General features: G+C 40.5%; 1 protein-coding gene across 2 annotated transcripts in view; it reads left to right on the top strand.

The window, feature by feature from the left end:
* Positions 1–18,908, top strand: part of LOC146643618 (RNA-binding motif, single-stranded-interacting protein 3) — a 313,547-nt gene that overhangs the window by 76,332 nt on the left and 218,307 nt on the right. Inside the window, exons 1-2 of one of the 2 annotated variants that reach the window (XM_085395368.1) lie at positions 8,092–8,169; positions 8,331–8,567. In XM_085395368.1, coding sequence (XP_085251494.1) covers positions 8,113–8,169; positions 8,331–8,567 — 294 coding nt within the window. In that variant the 5' untranslated portion in view covers positions 8,092–8,112. Of the gene's footprint in view, positions 1–8,091; positions 8,170–8,330; positions 8,568–18,908 lie in introns of those variants that run through there. The other variant, XM_085395367.1, reaches the window with a different exon arrangement.

Raw genomic sequence — 18,908 nt, 5'->3', positions numbered from 1 at the left:
GGAACATCTGTGCCGAGTATAACCTGGAAGTCCCGAGGTCAAAATGGGAGATGCCCCCAAGGGTGGTGGAGAATGACCGAGCTAAGATCCTGTGGGACTTCCAGATACAGACGGACAAAATGGTGGTGGCTAACCAACCGGACATAGTGGTGGTAGACAAACAGAAGAAGATGGCCGTAGTGATCGATGTAGCGGTTCCGAATGACAGCAATATCAGGAAGAAGGAACACGAGAAGCTGGAGAAATACCAAGGGCTCAGAGAAGAGCTCGAGAGGATGTGGAGGGTGAAGGTAACGGTGGTCCCCGTGGTAATCGGAGCACTAGGTGCGGTGACTCCCAAGCTAGGCGAGTGGCTCCAGCAGATCCCAGGAACAACATCGGAGATCTCTGTCCAGAAGAGCGCAGTCCTGGGAACAGCTAAGATACTGCCCAGGACCCTCAAGCTCCCAGGCCTCTGGTAGAGGACCCGAGCTTGAAGGATAAACCGCCCGCAGGGGCGTGCTGGGTGTTTTTTATATGTATATATATATATATATATATATATATATATATATATATATATATATATGTGTGTATATATATATATATATATATATATATGTATATGTGTGTATATATATATATATATATATATATATGTATATATATATATATATGTATATGTATATGTATATATATATATATATATATATATATATACACACATATATATATATATATATATATATATATATACACATACACATATATACACATACACATATACACATACACATATATACACATACACATATATGTGTATGTGTATATATATATATATATATATATATATATGTATATGTGTATGTGTATATATGTGTATGTGTATATGTGTATGTGTATATATGTGTATGTGTATATATATATATATATATGTGTATGTGTATATATATATATATGTGTATGTATGTATGTATATATATGTGTATGTATGTATGTATGTATATTAATCTGATTTAATATCATCGTTATGACTCCACAGAGTAGAGTGACATACCTGTGAGATCAAAGCATGCATATGAGATGTTAAATCACCATGAGAAGTTACGTTTTTGCCTTTGATAATGATGACTTGCAAAAAAGAGGAGTGCAGGTTTTGCATGGCTTCAACCTGATCCCAATAATGAGACCACCCTTCGTCCAAATTGATTTAAAGTAAGGACTGCAATGCACCCAAACTCCACCAAGTTTCAAGTAGATCCCATGTCATCATTTGAAAACAAAAAACAGACATACTTATTTACTTAAACAGATTTATGGCGATATGCATGGAATCGTGGGTATTGTAGCAATGACAATTTCCATAAATGTTGTTATGCCTGTTGTCTATTTATTTTTTATGCTCTCAGTAACTCCTGTAACGGTTTAACCCCAAAGAATAATAGGAAAAGAGAGCACAGCAGACAAATACTAATAAATTTGTCACTGGTAGCAGCCCTTGGGAACAGCATTTCCCTAATCTGACACCCCAGGGGAGAATTTTGGTAGGTGTTAATAAATCAGTTTTGTGATGTGTAAATAATTGTTGGCTTTATACACAAAGAACAAAATTAGGGAGAGATCATTATTTCAAAAATGTAACTTACGTTGATAATGCAAAATGAAATGGTTTCCCATGGTACGACATCCATCTATCCTTCTACCCCACACATACTTTGTTGTCCTATGCAATATATAATAAATTCTTTGTACCCTTTTGTTGATTTAACACACATGTATATCATTTTTGGAGCACTTGGTGAAACGGCTAATGCTAAAGATTTTTTTTCTGGCAGTTCACCACACAATCAGTCCTGATGGTGAGTATTCTTGGATTCACTGAAATGTAAGAGAAACTGGTTTAGATGCAAACCCAGTTATGATTAAAATTATTTGAAGATGAATGAGGTTACTTACAAGTACGTGAAAATCTCCACATAGATTGCTACTCTGCTTCAGTCTACAACAGCGTGAAGCAGAAAAATTGCTGAAAAAGAGCAGCAAACGCCTTCATTGATTATTGATTGAAAATCTGAATCAAACTGACGAATTGGCTAATGTGATGAACTGTCGAATCCATCCTTCCCTAGCCCTGTATTAGGTTTTCTACCCTCCCTGAAGTACCCCTGTGTAAATGTTTATCTAGCCTCTCCGTGGAGGAGGTGAACGCTTCTTGTAGCTGGTCCCAGAATAGTGGGAGTTCAAGGGAAGGCGGCAGGAAAAGGAGTACTGTGTACTTTGGGTATCAGTTTTCATGGTGAAGGTTTTATCAAAATCAGAATTCTTCAGTTTAGGCTAACAGTAATGTAACTTGGCATGATCAACTCCCATTTGCTTCCCATAGGAGGTCAAGATGCAAATTTAGGGCTCTACATCCGCTTCACAGCGGCAGCTGCCTTTAAGTTCATCAGAGCAAAAACATGTGAGAGGCCAAGGAAAATATTTGGTGAGACGTGGAACAGACACAGAATGTTGTGAGGTTTGCTTTGAGCTACAAGCGCAGAAAGGTCATATTATTGTTCATCAAAGATTCTTCGGTAAATAAAGACTCATTCAATAAATATCTTTGCTTCTGGCATCTATCCTCTTTTTTTGTTGTTTTTTTTGTCTGTCTCTGTGACCCCCTTTGCACCTCTATTCCCTTCTTTCAGCCAAAGCAAAAGACTATATTTGGTATGAAAACAGGTTAGGAGTCCACTTTGAGCTTGAATACACAAACCTGGTGTCAAACCACCCAATAGCTTGAAATAATATTGCAGCAGGAAGTGTACGCTGTGAATCCAGTTCATCTCCTGAGATTAGAGCAAAGTCTCTTAACAGGTAGGGTCACAGCAGTTTGTTTGGGGACTCCAGTCAATAAAGATTTTGCAGCCGCGGTGAGGTCAGTGCAGAAATGTTCACAGTATACACCACACTCCAAAGGTTGTAATGCTTGTATAAGTGGCTGTCAGCCATCACAAGTATAATGTCACACTCTGACCCTGTTGCCTTGGTTACCACCTACCGCGTGGCCCTCCAGACTTTCATCAGAAGTGTTTTCTTAAAGCGTTGATAGAATAAGCGGAAAGAGAGAGAGAAGCAGAGACAGAGTTTTGTTCTTGCCAGTCCTTTTTGCCCCAGTTCAAGTGATTGTGGAGGCCACAGGGGTAACTTCTCACTTGCTTTTCAACTGAGAGCAGCCTGAAACCTGTCAGACGTGTCCCACGTGCCAAAATCTACACATGCCCTGCCACCGCGTTGCCTTGGTTACGATTGAACTCGGTCCGCGAGTACTGGAGAAAGAATGATAGCGAGTGAACAGGGCTTCCATTTTTGATCTTACTAGGCGGAACTACGGGTGACCCAGAGAGCCTGTCGTATCTCTGTCTCCTGCATTTTACCAGGAGTGACACTCAAAACCTGCATGTTTGGCAGCAGGAAGCTGACTTGTGTTAAGGGATGAGGACTGGCAAAGGAGATGGACTTGTACAGAAGAGGCCATTTCACGCAACACAGCTTCCAGGAAGTCAGTCATCAGAGATGCCAAAGGAAAGCTGCATCTCTTTCATAGCTGGCCAAACAGAGCAAGCATGCGTGGAGGACCTCTTGAAAACAAAGTCCCCTAACTGATGCCATCTGGGGTGACTTTCATTGTCACAGAGCCTCTCATTCTTAATTCATTTTCCAATTTCAAAAAATGCTTTGGCACTTGGATGTGTAGCCGTTTGTCATGTTTTGGAGACGCAATTTTTTGCTCGTTTAATCCCTTTTTAAGCACATAGCAGTTTTGTGCCAGTGGTTATTCGTCATTCTGCGTGGGCCTCTTGTAAAATGGCAATATGGAGGTGACATGAGAAAAACACGCCTTTATGGCAATACTCCAGGCTTTTTCGAAAACAAGCACAGAGCCAAGATAAAGCACAGATAAAGCACAACAGGAAACCAGCACATTTGAAACTGTGTTGTGGGAAATCCACATTTCTGCCTGCATTACCGAGCATTAGCAATGGGGCATAATGCCCTCTGGATGAACAGATAATCACAGCGCAGTGTTATTTAATGTGTACAGTAAGCAGAGTAGGCAATGAGACAATATTATTTCTCCAAATTTGGTATTACACCTTGAGCTAAAGGTTATGATCAAATTTAAGGAAACTCGTAAGGGGGGGAAAAAGCAGTGTTTTGCCTCAGGGTCTTAGATTCATCTTATAAGAAAGTCTGTACACACCATATTTTTGTAAAACTTTCTTTACTACAAAAGCCATGTGATGTCTTGGTAATAGGACACTGATTACTTCCTCAACAACTTCCCCTTTATTCTTTCTTCTGTTGTGACATAGATTTGGAAATATTTCCAGTATACAAGGAGTCGCTCTGTATGACCGTCCTTAGAGTGGACGTTTCATAATAGTCGTAGGTCACAGAGGGTTGATTCCAGAGGAAACAATGTCCGTCTTTCTTCTTTTTAGTTCACGAGTTATAAAATAGGCTAAAATAAAATGCTGCTTCCTTCTCCAATACTTAGTGGCCATTACAACCAAAACCAGGTTAGATTTATGTATTTCTTATACTGGAGTACATTTTTCAATTTAAGTACACACTCTGTGCATTTTATTTTCATTAGAGCTAGCAACATTTTTCTAAACTATACTGCAGCCTTTGTGTTGCATCAGGTTTGTGTTCTAAGATGACAGAAGTTGCTCCTGGTACGGTCTTCTGCTAAGAAGAGATGCTCTTCTGCATACCTCAGTTGTAACGAGTGTGTTATTTTTGCCTTCTTATCAGCTCAAAGCAGTCTGGCCATTCTTCTCTAACCTCTAGCATCACGAGGCATTTTCATTTAGAGAACTGACGCTTGGACACTGGATGTTTTCTCTTATTTGGTTCGTTCTCTGTAAACCCTGCAGATGGTTGTGTGGAAAAATCCCAGTAGATCAGCATTTTCTGAAATAGTCAGATCAGCCTGTCTTGCATGAATAACCATGGCACATTCAAATTCACTTAAATCACCTTTCTTCTTAATTCCGATGCTCATTTTGAATTTCGCCAGGTTGTCTTGACTAGTGTTCACATGTCTAAATACACTTGAATACTGCCATGTGATAGGCTAATTGGGTAACTGTGTTAATGAGCTGTTGAAAATAATTAAGTGGCTGGTGAGTATAATTTATTTAATGACAACTGAGCTGAGAAAGTAAAAATAGAAAATTAAAATGAAATTAATAAGAAAAGCTACTCTTTTTGTGCCAACTGAGTTAAATAGCGGTTTTCCCATAACACCTAACAGTATTACACATTAAATAAAGACAGACAAGAGAGAGAAGAGTTCTGTAATTCAAAAAGGTCTGTCCCCTGATGCATCTAACCATGCCCATATCACCAGGAAGAGAGAAGAGAATGGGGAAAATCACTTAACCAGAGAAACATGGACTCAGGAGAGGTGCTGCGCTCTGGTTCTTCTCTACGTTTTAATGGATCCGCAACACTCACTCACTTGTTCACAGCTGAAAGAAAAGCATTATTTTGCATTACTTGAATTTTCAGTAATAAATGGTGCTGATTATTCCCTGGCTTGCTGAAGTAGTTAGTTTTTCTTTTCACTTAAACCATGTCAGTATCTTGCATCAAAAAATAATGCACATCCCTCCATTTGTAGCATGTATTAATGTATTATGATTTAAAGCCTACACGCTGGATGAGACATTAATATGTGGATGTTCTGTGGGGCAGCACCAAGTTACCTCCATTAATAGGTCATTTCAGATGACCTTTTCACAAAGTATGACAAAACAGCATAAAATGTCCCAAGAAAAGCAAACATAGTTAACATTTTAATATTCTCTTCATTTGATCTTTTTCTGAACTTTCTGTAATATCACATTATACAAACAATATGTGTGTGGGGATGAGCTTTTATTGTAAAAAAGTCATATGTTTTGCCCTGTGGACCTTCATAGCTATTAGGTATTTTGCCGAAAGACTGGGTTGAATCATATGCAGCAGCTCCAACATTTTTTACTCCCTAAAACCACCCGTGTTCACATTTAGGTTAAAGCTGTTCAATCACATGATAAGAATATGAATTAGAGCTAGCATTCATAAATAACTGATAAAAATCAATTAATCATATATTTTGTTTTGATGATCCAGCATTGATTACGCAAGTCCTGAGAGATTTTTACATGACCCTTGTGGAAAGAGACTTATTAAAAGTTGCACACAAAGGCTGACAAGTGTAAATGTATTATAGATGATAGCTGGCTGGAGTAGCTGCCTGCCAGTCTTGACTCTCGTGTGAGTAGTCTCTGTGTGGATCCACTGCAGCTTCCTGCATTATCCTTACTCAGGATGGTTAGATTTACAGTGAAACCATTACAATTGAGTTTCAAAGAAATGCATAAGCTAGCACAAAGAAATGTGTAAGCCAGCAGACAGTATATACACATCTGTTTGCCAAATATGTAAAAGCCTCCTCCTTAAAAGTGGAAAAGTACCTGTAACCAGACACTTTTATAAAATGCTGAAATATGGGCAGACTGTAGCTCTCTGACAAGCCGCTGAAAATCTGTGACATGAATCTCAGTCTGGGGACCAATGCTGTATTCTAGTCAAGAATGTCAGGACCCTTGGATCTCGGGCTCGTGTAAAACACAGCCCTGCCCTATCATATAAAGAGGGAATCATCCAAATCGCCTTTAAATGTATTAAACATGTTTAAAATTCGTTGAAAAAGAGTCTGTAACAGAACATCTCTGCATAGATGCTTTAGTCCTAAATGCCTCCTCATTGCCTGAATGGTCCTCATTCATTAGACCAGCGGAGGTTGTTGCACGACTTGGGGCAGCACTTAAACGCCATGAACTGGCGAATGCTTGTGTTAAAGTAGCGTCTATGGCCACGCAGCTTAATGGACCATACTGGGGGCCGTCCTTCCCCTCTGGCTTTTACAGTAGCAGTATAACATTGTGTTAATGTCTCTATAGCACCCAATAACTTCCATCAGCGAGATCCAGCTCGAAATGCTTATTTGTTGTTGGTACACTATATCCTGCCCACACACACAGTTTCAAATTCTGACCCTGTGACTAAACCTTTTATTTAAGCCCTGAGAGAAAAGAACATCTCGGTGCGTTTCATATGTTTGTTAAAAAGGGGAGGATGCTTTATTTATTTTTTGTTTTTTGTTTTCCAGCTGTAGTTTCCATTTTTACATGGGTTGAAACCTGGTGATTCAAAATTGTGCTTCGCATATTTCTGTTTTTTCCCAGCGCTTACGGTTTTATGACACCATTGGGCCTCATTTTCCACCATGTAGTGCTGTATAAATGCATCTATTCTGCTTTGAGGGGGGGAACAGATTCCTCCTGTTTTTTATTAACATGAACCCTAAACCTGTCATTGTATGTATTGTATGAATTAGGCTGAACTTTGGCTTACATTTCCCCCCTCCAGTTCTTTAGTGATGAAGAATACAGAACTGGAAAGCTTTCTAAGCACAGCTGCCATCACTCTGCTCCAGTAACCCCTGTGTGGGGTGGCCTCTGACCTCAGTGAAAATCCAACAGGGGCTAAAGGGGACTATTAATGTTCACTAGTGATGTACAGCTGTGCTTCATTCAAGGTGGTTTGCTCTGCACACAATTTGCACATGCAAATTAAATTCGTGGCAGATGGTCTTAAGATTGCATCATATTTTAGATGTTTTACGTGAGGGAGTGAACTCTGAATTAGAAGAGTTTGCAGATACCTGCAGTATTTGCCCTAGGTCTTGTTAAAATGCCATGGATCGGCATGTGTGCTCTCTGTGCCCTGTGTGTCCTGTATTTCTTCTGTGCTCCACTGGCCATGACAGCCGAGGTAACCCATCTCAGAGCTGCATAAGCCAGACTGTCAGCAGATTCAGCCCTGTGTTTCCTGGACCCTGTTGATACCCAATACTTAATGGCATACTGGGAAGCTTTGTTGCGAGCCTGTAATCCAAGCATCTTATCAAACCAATCAGCGCTTTTCCAGCAAGAACACATCTCGACCGTGACAGTAGGAAGTTTCACAACATCTGGTGTTGGGTGGGGGCAAGAGGGAGTTGCGTGAAAAGAAAGTGAGAGAACAATCTTGATGTTTTGGCATGAAGTCTTTAGATCGACGCCACATCCTGCTTTTCTTTTGATACAGGTCAGTGAGCGAGCAGTTGGGCAGTCACTGCTCGCCAGCATTTTTGATTGTGATGTTTTGGATGCCAATGTTCATCATTGCACTCGCTTAGTTTCTTTTTTTCTCTCTCACTCTCTATCCAAAACAAACTTCTTTTCTTTCTCTCTGTTGTTTCTATCCAGCCGTCCTTCCAGCCCAGTGCAGCAGTGAGAGGTTTCCACGGCAGTAAGTCAGCAGCCATGGGTCCAAGTCTTGGCTCCAATTGGACCAGTGGTAGCAGTGGTGGTCAAGGGGCCTGGAGCGGGCCTTCTTTCACCCGTGCAAGTCTGCAGCATTATATATCTCACCAACAACAACATGCGCAACACCACCCTCAGTCCACGCACACTAGCTACGCTTACTGCCCAGCGCATACGGCTGTGAGTACAGTAAATTTCCTCTGTGTCTGCACCTCTCTGTCATTTCTAGCTGCTGTGTTGCAATAATTTCTTTGAATACCAAGAATGCTCTTCTTGTCTCTCTCTCGCTTTGGAGTCGATTGGTTGCAGTTACCATCAGGGAAGCTCTTACGCACGCAGCAAATTCTTTCACCATCTCCTCCTCCCACTCCTTTCTTTGTCTTCCGCTTTAATCTTTGCCTTCTTTTTCTCAAACCCAAGTATATCACTTCCTCTCAAACCTTCCTCCCCTTCCTGCTCTATCTCTTACTTTGACCCTCTCTCTCCTTCTCACTTCTCTGCAACTTAATTTGTTTTTCTTTCATCCATCCTCTGCATCGGCAGTGCAATGAGAGACTAATTGAGGTAGAGACACTTCTGGATGGCTTCCCTTGTCATTATCCTTGGAATTAATTGCTGTTCTGCAATCCGTCTGATTTGACTTTATTTGTGCTATCTGCCTTTCTAATGTAACGTTTGGGGTGTGACTGGAACTAAGGCACAAGCCAAATTGAGGAATTTTATTATCGTCATGTTGCTGTCACAGTCACAGAGCTGGAAACAAAGATTTGGCAGCTTTTTTTCCCCCCTCTCTGTATTTCTTCCTGTAATAAATGTATTTTACAAGGCTTCACACCAAATCTTTCTCTCATTTTCTCTTTTTTCCATTACAACACTCTGGTATTCTCTCATCTTACATATGCACCATGCGAATTCCCTGCTGCCTACTTGCCTGCATGTTGAGACTCCCCTGAAGCGCCTCCGTGTAAAGAAATTGGATTGGATTTAGATATGATAATCATCACTGTACATCAGCTGCCGGATCCAGCATTCCTTTTATGTTATTTCTTACACACTAAAGGACACATTCATACTTTTTAGAAAGGTGGAAAACGGTTGTTCTTTAAGAGCCCTAACTGTTCTTTGTGTGTGTACGCTTCATTTCAATACAGAAGTCCTGCTTTTGCTTGCAGTACAAAATCGTCGCCATCACTAACAAACACCATCTCTGCCGCTGTTGTCAATTAGACCACTTCTGCTACCTGAGGCAAATAAGAGCTCTGTTTTTGGTTCCAGCATTTGCACAATACTGTTGAAGAACAACAGAGAACATTCCACAACAGACATAAATGCTGATTCTGTTATTGTAGATGCGGCGCCGCTCGATCAGTTGTCATAAGTTTTTGGGAGCATTACGGTCCTTTCTTGTCCTGCTGCCACATCCCACCAGAGATATCAGGCACAGTCATCAACATCTGCACACACAGGACCCATGAGTGTCTTAGTTCTTTTTATGCAACAAACAATTTAAAAAAGAGTTATCATAAAGCCACTTTTGTCCTCCTCTGACTGAGCATGGTCATTGTTTTCCTCAGTGGAAAATAGTGCTGATCTTCATGAAGCGTTTCAAAGCTCGATATCCACCCAGGCAACAGCCATCTGTAGGATTAGTGTCCGTATTCCCTTAAAGGGAGGAAGTTATTATCAGCACACTCCATTCTCTGCTGTGTGTAGCCCTATATGTTCTGCATTCACATACAGTGCATGTATATTAGTGATAATTCGCTTTGTGGGAGTGAGGAGACTGAAATCTGGGTTTTGCATACAGTAGGTCACCAGAAAGTGTAACATTTTGGCATTGGTAGTGAAATTAACTTTAGATTGGACAGGATTTAAAAACAATAGAAATATTATGTTTTTTGGTTTTGTTGGGGGGTTTTTTTTTTATCATTTGGGTGGCTGTTTATCACTTTGTAGACTGAAGAAAAAAGTGTCAATCAATTTCTAATGGGTTGATTTTTTTTTAATTGCATCATTGTTTAAAACCCCACAAATTTTCAAATTTCCGAAAATGCATAGTAATGGCACACATGATTTTATTATTGTTAAAAAACTGAGAAGATAGATTCACAACAGACCGTTTCTTTTTCTTTTTTCTTTTATTCTTCTTCTTTTCCACTCTATTGCTCTGTATGTGTTTTTGTACGATGTTGCTAAGCCATACTTCTCACACTCCACGTCTAACCTGTCTTGGTTGCTGATCACCACAGGATCATCAAACTCCTGCCCTTATCTTGGCCCTCTGCGATCAAACCATCGCAGGTTTAGCTGGCTTTAACTGCCCTGTTTTCATGGGACAGTGGGGATACTTGTTTGCTTTTTGGCAGTTTTCATTTTCTCCCTGCAGAAGGTAATTTCTTCCCTACTATCATGCTTTGGCCTCAACACTTGGCCTCAAGGAAGATTTACAGTGACTAGAGATGGCTAATCCAGACACTTACAGTAAACCAAAGAATGGTTCCAGCTTTTGAGTCTGCTTTGTGTTTTAAGCTTCTCATAGACAACACATACTATATTTATATGGAATTGAAATCCAGTATATCTCGAAGACACTGAAACCGATACCCCTCTGAAAGTTCGTTTCCCCTGTAAATCCGTCAATTTTTTATTGCCCCTCCAAATGCTGTTGTAATTTCAGGCGTATTAGATGCAAAGAATGCCCAACAGAAAGGAAAGAAAACAGAACTGATAGCTTAGCGTGTGTCTGTCCTTCCGGCTAAGAGAGGTGAGTAAATAAAGGGGGGGAAACAGAAAGGCAAGTTAGGATCCAGCAGAGATCAAGAAGCTTTGCCTTCAGTGGGTTTGTAATTACAATGGAAGGAGATACATTTCCACTTTTAATATGGTGAATACCCCTCAGGGAACCACGGGCTGACAAAACACAGTAAAGAAAGTCACGTAGACGTCAGAAGATGTGACTAAAAAGAGAGTCAAATAGATGGATTCTCCTATTTCCAGCAACTGTGCAATACTAACGCATACAAAGTTCTTTCATAAACTGCAGATTTGCCGTGTGTGTGTGTGCGTGTGTGCGTGTGTGTCCTCTGCCATTGTATTGTTTGACATTCTCACACTACACATAAGGAGTTACAGGGAAATTACTGAGATGGTTAGTGGTTTAAAGCAGACTTTAATAATAAACTTGGACACCGAAACACTTGATTTTGATTATACAGGGTGGGCCATTTATATGGATACACCGTAATAACATGGGAATGGATGGTGATATTAAAGTCCTGTTTGTGGCACATTAGTATATGTGAGGAGGCGAACTCCTCAAGATGGGTGGTGACCATGGTGGCCATTTAGACGTCGGCCATCTTGGATACAACTTTTGTTTTTTCAATAGGAAGAGGGCCATGTGACACATCAGACTTATTGGTAATGTCACAAGAAAAACAATGGTGTGCTTAGCCATTATAGAAGGCTCTCTGTGATAGTGTTGGTCAGCCTGTCCAATATTTTGGTTCCGGTTGAAATATTTCAACAACTACTGGACTGCTTGCAAACAAACACTTAAAACTCTACAATGAAACATAGTGTTAGGCTCCTAAATTTGTTTTTTTTTTCTTCCATTACTGTATGAGACTCAAAGGACTTGAGGTTCGTAATGTTTTATAAAATGTATTGTCAGTGCTGACAGTCATTTCAATCAAGCCTAGAAACCTGTAGATGGAAAATTGATATTTAAACAGTAGGAATATGGTTTGAATCTTGTTTACAGGGTTTTAAGAAGCTTTGAAAGAAACGTGTGTGAGTGAATTAATGTGTTCATAACATTGTTTTGCTAATTACTGTTGAATAACGATGTTATTTCCCAACCCCGATCCACTAGCTGTTCCAGCTGAAAACACCTAATCCTTATTTTGATCAGGTTTGCTACAAAGGTGATCAGGCATATCTGCGTGATGATTGGGCAGACTGAATTGCCATCAAAGCTGGGATTGAAGTAAATGCTAAACGGACTGGTTCTTACATAGTGCTTATAGTGTGCTTGGGCACTCAAAGTGCTTTATACAATTTGCCTCATTCACTCCCATTCTTACAAGCACTTTTCCCCCCCCTATGTTTTATGTAAAAACTAATCTAAGTAATGCTTTCTGCCAACCTCAACATCCTTGGATTTTTAAATAGCAAGCAAGCTTTCCTTTTATTTTTTCTGTGTGTGATTGACACAAAACAGAAAAAGAGCATGTGTTTTTAGTCACCTTCTATCCTTACATAAACGCCTTTTACTGTGTGACCTGTGAGCTGTTTCATTTCTGATGGTATGCTTCTTCTTTACATCATATTATGATCAAAGAGCCTCACATCAACATTGCTTTGTTGTCCCCTCAGTTTATCCTGTCCAGATATTATTCATGGTTGTGATAGTGTTTCATTATTTCACATGTAAGGCATTCTTGGGATTGTGGTCTTGTATTTGCCGTTTAACTGTTTAATTGTTTACAACTGGGGGGAATTGAGTTACCAACATGGTCTACTTGAGTTGACTGTGTCCATGTAATGTGCTTATAACCAAGTTAAACTGAATTCATGCAGATATGAGTGCATATGTTGGAGGGAATAAAAAAACTGAGGCCTTTTGCTCCTTTGGTGTTGTGACAAGATATATGTGGAAAGACTGGGGATGCATTCTGAACTCAAGGGTCAGCCCGCATTGCGTCTATATACTGCTGCAGAGTTCATCTCTCTTCATAACATATAGATAGAGACACCTACACACGTGCTGCAGAGGACAAAACCAGCTTTCCTCCCCACAGCTTGGGAATTGTTTTAAGAACTGTTGGAACACATTTTAAAATGTTATGCCCTGCAGTACTAATGCTCTTATCAGGTATACATAACAAGATCCATTTTTTCCCCCTCTAATGAATACATTTGGGTATGTTATCACTCCTTTATCTGAGAACTTGGACATCCCTTTGAAACCTTCAATTTAATCCACTGTTGTTGCCTCAGTAAACTCTGATTGTTACCTCATTAGATGTGCCGAGCACAAACTGGCAAATGATTCAGTCAATACAAACGGGCTAGCAGGGATTCCCGGCACATATCCAGATTCACAAGGTCTAGAAATTCAGAGAAGAGACAGAAGGAGACACTGCAAGACTGTGATACAATAGGCGGTAATCAAAAAGGGTGGAATAGACGGAAAGGAAGATAAAAAGGGAACGAGAGGAATCTGCAAAATGTTGCTCCGGTGTGTCTTTTTAACAACCATGACCAGCATTTAACTTTGATCATGAACCCTTGTGTTTGATATCCGATATCATCATCAATGGAGATTTCAGCAGAATAATGGTTCTCTGCATTTTCACGTATAAACTAGGTGCAGGTGTGCTATAAATTCATCCAGCTCACCTTTTCAACTGTCTGTCTTTGTGAGGGCTGAACTCTGGCACAACTCTTTGTGTTGTGATTAGCTTAATTACCCGCAACTCACAAACATCCATTTATACTGGATGACAGATGATACTGTCATTTAGCTGAATGAATGGCCTGATTTCTGGCAGAGGGTGAGGGTGCAACTGCTGGCTCAGGGCCTGCACAAAGGCAACTGAGCTGAGATTAGTTATTTGTGGATCCACAAAGGAAGCACAGTAATCAGACCTCTGGAAGTGAAGTAACGCTGAAAAGAGTGAGTGGGGAGGTGAGGCAGGGATTCAGATCTGCTGTCATGGAGTCCAAGCTTTTTTCCTCATGGCATGTTTTTCAAAGAAATGTTCCTTCCAAGAGAAAAATAGTTAGGACTTCCTAATAGCAGAGGCAACAGATGCCAATGTGTAAGGAAGTGCATTAGCTTTACACTGCGAGCCTCTTTTATCAGCTCGTGAACGAAGCGCATTGCTCATTCCCCAAATACTGCAATGATTCATCTTTGCCATGAGCTAGAATGGGCTTTGTCTCAGTAATTAATTTAGCTCTCGGGACAGCAGTTGGAATGAGTCGTGTCTTCGAGGCCTAATTAAAAGAAGATTGTCAAACATATTCTAGGTCACACAGCTCAGAATCTCCAGCCATTAAAGGGATGTTTTTAGGCACTCCCACCTTGTCCTTGGTGGACCATTTTGCTGGCTGATAGAGCATGGGCTACACAGAGAAAAACAAATGGTTTTATTTGCCATGTTGATTTCTTCAGGCAGCACTTGAAAATTGAGACACTTGATGTTTTGTTTATTATTGGCTGCTTGAGTCAATAACTCAATCCACTTATGGGTTTGTGCCCTGCGTGGCTTCTTCTTTGCCTTCGCCTTTGTCTGCCGTTGGTTTGTTTGTAATTGTTAAGAGAACAGAATTCCTTTCCGTGGAAAATAGACACACAATTAGCTTCCTATACTCAGATAAATGAGAACGTTACTGTGCATGAGGTTCGCGGGTTTAGGATCACTGTCTCTACAATAACAGTCAAACAGTGGCTGGAAACACTTTTTTTATTGGCACCACATTCATCATAATGTATCAGCTGGAATTGTCATTTTATTGAACCAGTCAGACTGACAGGCATGAAGCGTTATCTTATCTGTCCTCGTAATGAGAATCATTGACTTTAGTTACAGGCGCAGAATATCTCTAAAAGTGTACACACACTCACATATGCGCACACACACAGGTTCTCAACAATTAAGTGCGAGCTGCCGGGCTTAGTGCCTGTGTCCATTGTAAGCACTCTAAACCTGTTAGACTGTGACAGACCATTAAAAGGCTGCCAAGACTTCCTTAATTTGCTTCAACGGTGCACACTGAGTGCCATGAGTGTGTCTCTCTGTATGAATGTGCATTTACTTCTTATGACACTCCTTAGCTCCAGCCTCCCACGACCGTATCCGCTGCCGTCGCACTAACATTTACAAACAGTCAAATTTACAGGATCAACCCTACCAAGTCATCGCAGTATCTCTGCTTCAATTTTTAGTATGGAAATAACACATAACGGCCAATTTGTGTGTGTTTAGGCAAATCCATTAAACCATAAAACTGCTGTCAGCATTGATGTATTTTCATGCTGAATATTTTCTGAAAATTGTTACAAGCAAAACATACACATCAGTAATTATCTTTGCACTTGAGCCATTTCTACTATAAATTGAAGCTGCCGATCCCCAGCGCTTGTCAGTTCACATATTTCCGATATATATAAATGCCTGCTGCATGCATGTAGATGTGTTCACATTTGAAAATGTTAATCATTAGTTTTTTGTTTTTGGGGCATTGGGATGTGGATTTGTCCTGGTAGACAGTGCCAGTAGAATCTGGTAAAAACTGTCAGGGAAGTGGAAATTAGAAATTACACACCTTACAAATTTCACATCTTTTTTTTCACACATTGAAATCAACAGGATAAGCCCAGGCTCCCACACTTTTTTTTTAAATGCTCTGTTTCCCGTCGTTTGTTATATTTGACTCGTATAAATAGGTTTCCACAGAAGCGTCAAGTACAGTTTTGTCTGTAATGCACAAAAGTTGCTCATTTTAACTAAGGCAGAACATGAATTTCTCTTTAAATACTTCTGCAGCTGGCTGGATTCTAACCAAATGAGCATGGTCACGATGACAAAGCACTTTGTTTACTAGTGCACCAATCCAATTTAGAGGGAAACCTTTTGCGTTTGACACTTCTGAACGAATGCTTTTTGGGTGGATGTTTCACCTAGAAGGCATTTCCTGTCGTGACCAGAGCTTGGCTTTCTACACCATTAGGAATTAAAGGCTCGGGCCACAGGATCTTGAAAACCCAGACCACAGGAATATCCAGAATCTGACAGCGCTTCCAAGCCTCCATATGTTTCATTTCCTATTTCACAAGAGCGGGCGGTCCATGTAAATTCCTGGCTGTGGTATACCACCACTCTTCATTTAGCAGCGGTTCATGGTTGATATTAGATGTTGAACACAATGGGGGATGTTAGAAGGTGGATTAGGAAGGGTGCTGGCAGATCTTACAGGGATTTAAATGGGTGCCTTCTCTTGTTCATATCATGTGGACTGTCATATTTACATGCCATTGCTGGCTTAGTGTTGTTTCTTGGCCGTGTTTCATGGCAATTCGTAGCGTCTCATCTGTGAAATCACTGTTCAGAAAATCAGTTTGCACCTGCTGCTTTCTGTTCAGGTGATTAGTCAATGACAGGTCAGAGCAAGGAACTATAAATCACACATCCTGAGCTGTGGATGTGGCCTTAATTCATCATATTTCACTCTTATCATGCCTTTGTTGCAGCTACACATGCATACTTATATGCACACACACATAACTGACATCCATGCACAGATGGGCTTTCATATATGGCTGCCTGGGGCTGTAGGATTGGCTTTAAAAACACCCATAACATCTGTAAAGTATTATGACTGATTATACTGGTCCTTCAGTGCAATCATGCAATATGGGCCTGAGCAATGGTTGAACATGAACCGTATGGGAGGAAAACGAGGCGATAAGGTCTCTGTGATTCGAAGCCGCGAGGCCCTCGGCTACATCCACACCCTTTCATATTAACTTACTTTATTTACATACAGGCATGGGCCTCACTTTAAGTAAGTATGGAATTTGATCATGTGAATAATTAAAAACATGATCCGATATGAACTACACTGAAAGTATGAGCATCAGAAAACACAAGTACACTAAAGTCATGATCACTGAAGCAAATGTAACATGCATTTTCCCTCAATAGGAAGATAGTAAAGATGGTTGTGGCAACACCTTTGTTCAGATTAGGGTTATTAAGTTTGCTGTAGACCTGACCACGACTATCATGGTGATGATGTCAAATATCAAATCAAACCAAAAAGTGGGCATGTGCATCAAATCGAGCCACACTGAGCCGTGTTTAATTTGTCGCTGTTTTTGAAGCAGGAAGTAAATTTAAGATGCAGTATGATATACACAGACATTTTGCATACATTGTGGTGAAGTGCACCATACCACAAACATCAGATAACAGGAAAACCCATATACCGCACATGCATGTAAGAGGTATGGTGCGCTTTGTCCTCAAGCTAATGTTGTGTGTAAGCTTGAAAGTTTAGGGCTCTGTGTAGTATCTGTATCTGCAGCAACACTGATTTCCTGGGAAGATTTCTTTTTTTTAAATACTAAAAATGATCTCTCATGTATTCAGGAGAATTTAATTTAAGCAAGCTAGTCAGTCGTACTGGTACCTTTATCCTTTGTTTCTGTAGTCAGATGAGACAAAGTTGCAGAGTTTTAAAAGAAACTTAGGCTGTTTGATAGTCTCGATATCTTGTCTCCAGACAGATTTTCAGCTCCTCTTCCATTACCACCTCCTGACTATTCCTGCATATTTTTCTATAAAGCCAGTCCTCACTTGTCCACCAGGTGGCTGGAGTCATTTCTTCAGTACACCTGTGGATTGTTTGTAAATCAGCCCTTTTGGGAAGTAAGAAGTCATGGGTTCCTTGATTGACATTAACGATGACTCATGTTTACGGTGGCCCTGAGAGGCAAATAGGAAAAAACAAATTTCCAAAAGCACAAGGGAAGTGTTTCTGGGGAAACAATAACCCGACAGACCAGTTGTAGGAACCCAAAACGTGCTAGGTGTGTTTTATCATGATCCATATAATACTGATGATGTATTTTTAGGCTAATAGTTAGGCTAACACACTTACCTCTCATCTTTTCTTTCCTCACAAAGCCGATAGATCCTCCACTTCTTTTAAGTGTCTCCCAGCGCAATACTTAGCATATTTTGGTTCCTGCAACTGGTCCGTCGGGTTATTGTCTCCCCAGAAACACTTCCCTTGTGCTTTTGGAAATCTGTTTTTTCTTCCTATTTCTGTTTTTCCTATTTCTGTTTTCCTTTTTCCTATTTCCATTGTGTTTTGTGTGCTTTTGCAGCGTTTTTCTTATTGCTGGTGTTTTAAGTTGCAGTCCCTTTGGCCCCTCAGGGCCACCATACACGTTCCTGCAATGAAATAATTAATTATAACTGTAATTACTGTAATTAAGATATCCACCAAAAAAATCAAAATATAGTCAGATTTTGTTTGCATTGATAACAAACTACATTAACTTAGTCTTTCACTAGAACCCCCTGCAGCCGTATGCCATGATGACTGTCATGCACAGTATATAGGGGTTGCTGTAGAGCAGGTCATCCACTACTTGGTCTGTTGGTGTTTCAGTAACTGGCTGCTCCAGTCTGCATGCCAAAGTATACTAGACTCTGGATGTCTGGAGTTTTGATCTCCTCCATACCTGCTTCATACCCTGGAGGACGGGGCTGTGGCTCCCCACACTCCCTAGCAGATCGTTACATGGAGAAACCTTTGGAATGCAAGCATGCTGATCCACACAGGTATGCACACAGGTGTACACACGGGTATTCACAGACGCGGACTACAGCTTTCTTGGCTGCTGCCTCAAAGCACATTGTGCGCTGTCTATCTTACGTGCTGCACAATATCGTTTATTACTTAGTATCTACTGATATTTACTGCTAGCTAGTTTATTGTGAT

Source organism: Rhamphochromis longiceps, linkage group LG22, assembly GCF_057381845.1.
Source record: "Rhamphochromis longiceps isolate RC_006_pf linkage group LG22, R_longiceps_female_GT1.1, whole genome shotgun sequence".
Lineage (NCBI taxonomy): Eukaryota > Metazoa > Chordata > Actinopteri > Cichliformes > Cichlidae > Rhamphochromis > Rhamphochromis longiceps.
Note: the sequence above shows the minus strand (reverse complement) of the source record. Positions and strands in the feature narration are given on the sequence as shown.